Below are 3,851 nucleotides of genomic sequence, written 5' to 3'. Positions count from 1 at the left end.
TATATTTGCTATTTTTGAATAGCCAACGCTAAAATCTAAAATGACAGACACAGTTGCCTTCTCATTTTTAACCACACGAAACCTAGCGTGCAAAAAAATCTATTACACACGTTTTGTCTCGATTCATAGGAAATTACAAAAAAAGGGTATTGGAAAATACAGTATTTCCAATGAATTGCCCGGTCCTAGTATGGAGTGGACACTTACACGATGGCACTGACTCCTCGACAGTACCTCTCCCACATGCTTCTGAAACGAGGCTGACCTCCTATATCCCATAACTAGAGAGAGAGAGAGAGAGAGAGAGAGAGAGAGAGAAATGGAGAGAGAGCGGGCAGAACAGTTAAATCAAATCTGTCCTCCACAAAAGTACTGCAGGTCAAATGCCACAGCTATTGAGCAAAGCAGGGAGTGGTGCTACCAACCTTGATGGTGACATTTCCCTTGGTGATTTTCCTCATGTTGAACCCCACTGTAGGGATCATGTCTTCACTGAACTGTCCCGACTGTAACACACACACACACACACACACACACACACACACACACACACACACACACACACACACACACACAATGACATTAGTCATCTAATGAATAATGATGTCACAACTTCAGCCCAATCTCCCTCTCCATTGACTTCCAGTGTAAAGTTAAAGGGGGTGTTAGTGATATTTTATTCAAATAGCTCTATATTTCCTTATGGAGAAGTTTACAGGGCCTCCATTTACTTGCGGGAACTGTGCATTTCATTGATTCCTGCAAATGTATCTTATAATGTGGTACATTCCCAGTACCAAAAATGTTATCAAAACCGATATTTTGAAGTCTTGCTACAGTAGGTTGTCGAAGTGTCCTTGGGCAAGACACTGAACCCCAAATTGCTCCCGATGTGCTGGTTGGTACCTTGCATGGCTTCCGCCGCAATCGGTGTATGAATGTGTGTGTGAATGGGTGAATGTAATGCACAATCTATGTAAAGCGCCTTGGATAAAGGCGCTATATAAATGCACCATTTACCATTTACCATTTAGGTTAACAGCACAGCATGTCTGTGCAGTGTGCACACCACCATGATTATGATGAAGTATAAATCAGGTTTAAAATAACATTTAACCAGACCAATAATTACTGGATCAAATGTCTCTACTTGTCTTTCCACATCTCTCTGTCTCTATTCTTCTTCCACATTGTGTTTGTCAGCTGGTTCTTTAGCTCCTATCAATCTCTATTTCTGTGAAGTGTAAATTATCTAATAATTATTATTAGTCCATACCTGGGGATATGCACAGTGCACACTCAAAGTATTTGCAGACTTTGAGTTATGTGCTGTGTACACAGCATGGTGGCACTGTCATTGTACAAGGAATGCATTGCTGAACAGTGAACACATCCCTAAACAAAGGTAGTATAATAAGACGCCAGCCAGTGTGTTCCTCTGACTTGATCTCTACTCTGTGCGCACGCACGCGCACACGCACACGCACACACACGGTGTACAATATACCTGTAGTATGTGTTACGCGATTGTATTGCCGTCTTTTTGGCTTTTCTGCCTTTATTGATAGTATCAAGTCAAGACTGACAGGAAAGAGGGAGAGAGAGAAGGGGAGAGACATGCAGCAAAGGTGGTCATGAACGGGACTCGAACACGCAACGTGCTGTCAGGCCAAAGCCTATATATGTGGCATGCGCCTAAACCACTGTGGGTGCCATTATTGATGTTTTATTTAATTTGACCATTTACGACTATTGTTTTAAACCTGTTAATGCTTATCCTTATGTATGTTGTCTTGCACTGACTATTGACAGGTCGGGACTTCTAGTCGGGCGTCAATCGCCAACCAGACTTGTTTGGTCAGGGTCTGACAGGCTAAGCCAGTCGTTAGCCCTGGGCTGGTGAAAAGTGTTTTGTTTTGGTCTGGATACAGATTCCGGTGTTGCCAGAATCTTTGAGTGAAACCAAGGCCGAGGCCGAGTGAAAACAAGCCCCAAAGAAGCGACAGGAACTTTCACCACTTGAGCCCTATTACATCAGCTATTTTCAAAAAGAGTCTTGTGAAAGCAAGCCCAAATAAGCAACTACACTTCAGAAATAAGCCCAAACAAAAGCTACTTGTGCAACTATGAATATTGGGTCCATTTAACAATGCTTTTACAATATAAATCGGGGTCCCAGATGCCATTAAATGGGGGTCCGTAGACTAATGCAGGTCAAACTGGCAGTGGGGGACATTGAAATTAAAATGGTAACTTTAGAAATGTGCACATACCCCTACACACTTATACTTTGTTGTTAAAATAATTTGGGGTCTCAACCCCCGACAACACAAAATACACACCATTTCGTGTTCATAATATTATGAACCCAAAATATAAAACACACATAATAAGCACAATACAATTATGAACACAACACACAAAGACACATTCATATTATGAACACACCACATACACACCTAATAAACACATGAACGTTATTATGAGGACATAACACACACACACACACACACACACACACACACAGTGACACACGTACCGCTATCACGTTGACAAATGTGGTCTTCCCAGAGTACTGCAGCCCCACCAAGGTGAGCTCCATCTCCTCCTTCCAGAACAGAGCCTTGAACCAGTCCAGCAGCTTGTTGATAAGTGCTATCATGTTTATTTATGTATTAGCCGACGCTAATGCTAATGCTAGGGGTACAGGGGCAGAACGCTAGCAGGCTAGCTAGCGGGCTAACGCAGTGACTGACAGCGCGAGCGACGACGACGGACCGACGTGACGTGCTTCGTGGGAGTACAGGAGGAGAGGAACCGTCGCGTTGTTTTTTATTGTCCGTTATTGTTTTGTATTTATGTTATTCTGTCCGTTGTTTACTCCTCCGTCTTTTCGTCTCGCCCTGTCTGTCTGCTTTCTGCGCTCCGTCCTTCCGGGTTGGGGTGGGGTTTGATGGAAGGAGGAAAAGAGGAGAGGGATGAAAAGAGGGAACCGAGGATGGGAAGAGGTCCTGCCTGGTGTTACCACTGCCCCCTAACGGTTTGATTGATTGATTGATTGAAATATTTTCAAACAGTTTGCAGAAGTACAGTACATTTCAACTAAACACAAAGACTGTTAACTGTGAGTGGACGACCCAATAAAGCATTACACTTGTTTACAAGATGGTCCACCTTGTTCAAATCATCAACACATTTAGAGATGTACAAATAGACACTTCTATTCTTCAACGTGGACAAAACGAAGGAAGTAATTCTGGACTTTAGGAAGGGACCTCACACACTGGAACCCCTCATCATCAAGGGGACAGAGGTGGAGCAGGCAGACAGCTTCAAGTTCCTTGGCCTTCATGTGTCAAAACATCTGGGCTGGAAGGAAAACACTGTTGCTACAGTGAAAAAAGCACAGCAGCGGCTGTACTTTATTAGGATGCTGAAGAAGGCCGGACTTGGTCCTCAGCCTCTTACTCTGGCCTACAGAGGACTTGGTCCTCAGCCTCTTACTCTGGCCTACAGAGGACTCGTTGAAAGCATCCTCACCAGTGGCATCACGGTGTGGTTTGGAAACACTATACCCAAGCTGAGAGGAAATCGCTGCAACGAGTTGTCAAAAGTGCGGAGAGAATTATTGGATTAAATCTCCCTGCCATGGACACAATCTACACACAACGCTGTAGGAGGAGAGCACAGAGCATCCTTAAGGATCCACACCATCCTGCTCACTCTCTGTTCGTGTGGAGGGACTCGGGACACAACCTGAGACACCACCGGCCAGAGAGCATCTCCACCCACACAACATGCTTCTCTAACAGTTTTTTCCCTGCTACTGTGCGACATTAGGGACAGAAATC

The 3,851-nt window shown here is 44.2% G+C and overlaps 1 protein-coding gene across 2 annotated transcripts in view; it reads right to left on the bottom strand.

Annotated features, from left to right (window-relative positions):
- The window catches only part of LOC306943559 (ADP-ribosylation factor-like protein 8A), a 6,081-nt gene extending 3,096 nt beyond the window's left edge, over positions 1–2,985 (bottom strand). For both annotated transcript variants that reach the window (XR_013792424.1, XM_079529961.1), the window contains exons 1-3: positions 2,540–2,985; positions 426–506; positions 208–281 (exon numbers count right to left, since the gene is read on the bottom strand). Coding sequence is in view for 1 of the 2 variants with exons in the window: in XM_079529961.1 (XP_079386087.1) it covers positions 208–281; positions 426–506; positions 2,540–2,662 (278 nt within the window). In the remaining variant the exon portion in view is untranslated. The remainder of the gene's footprint in view (positions 1–207; positions 282–425; positions 507–2,539) is intronic.
- Between the last annotated feature and the right edge of the window lie 866 nt (positions 2,986–3,851).

The sequence above is a fragment of the Electrona antarctica genome (assembly GCF_951216825.1).
Source record: "Electrona antarctica genome assembly, chromosome: 2".
Lineage (NCBI taxonomy): Eukaryota > Metazoa > Chordata > Actinopteri > Myctophiformes > Myctophidae > Electrona > Electrona antarctica.
This window is presented reverse-complemented; position numbering and strand designations above follow the sequence as displayed.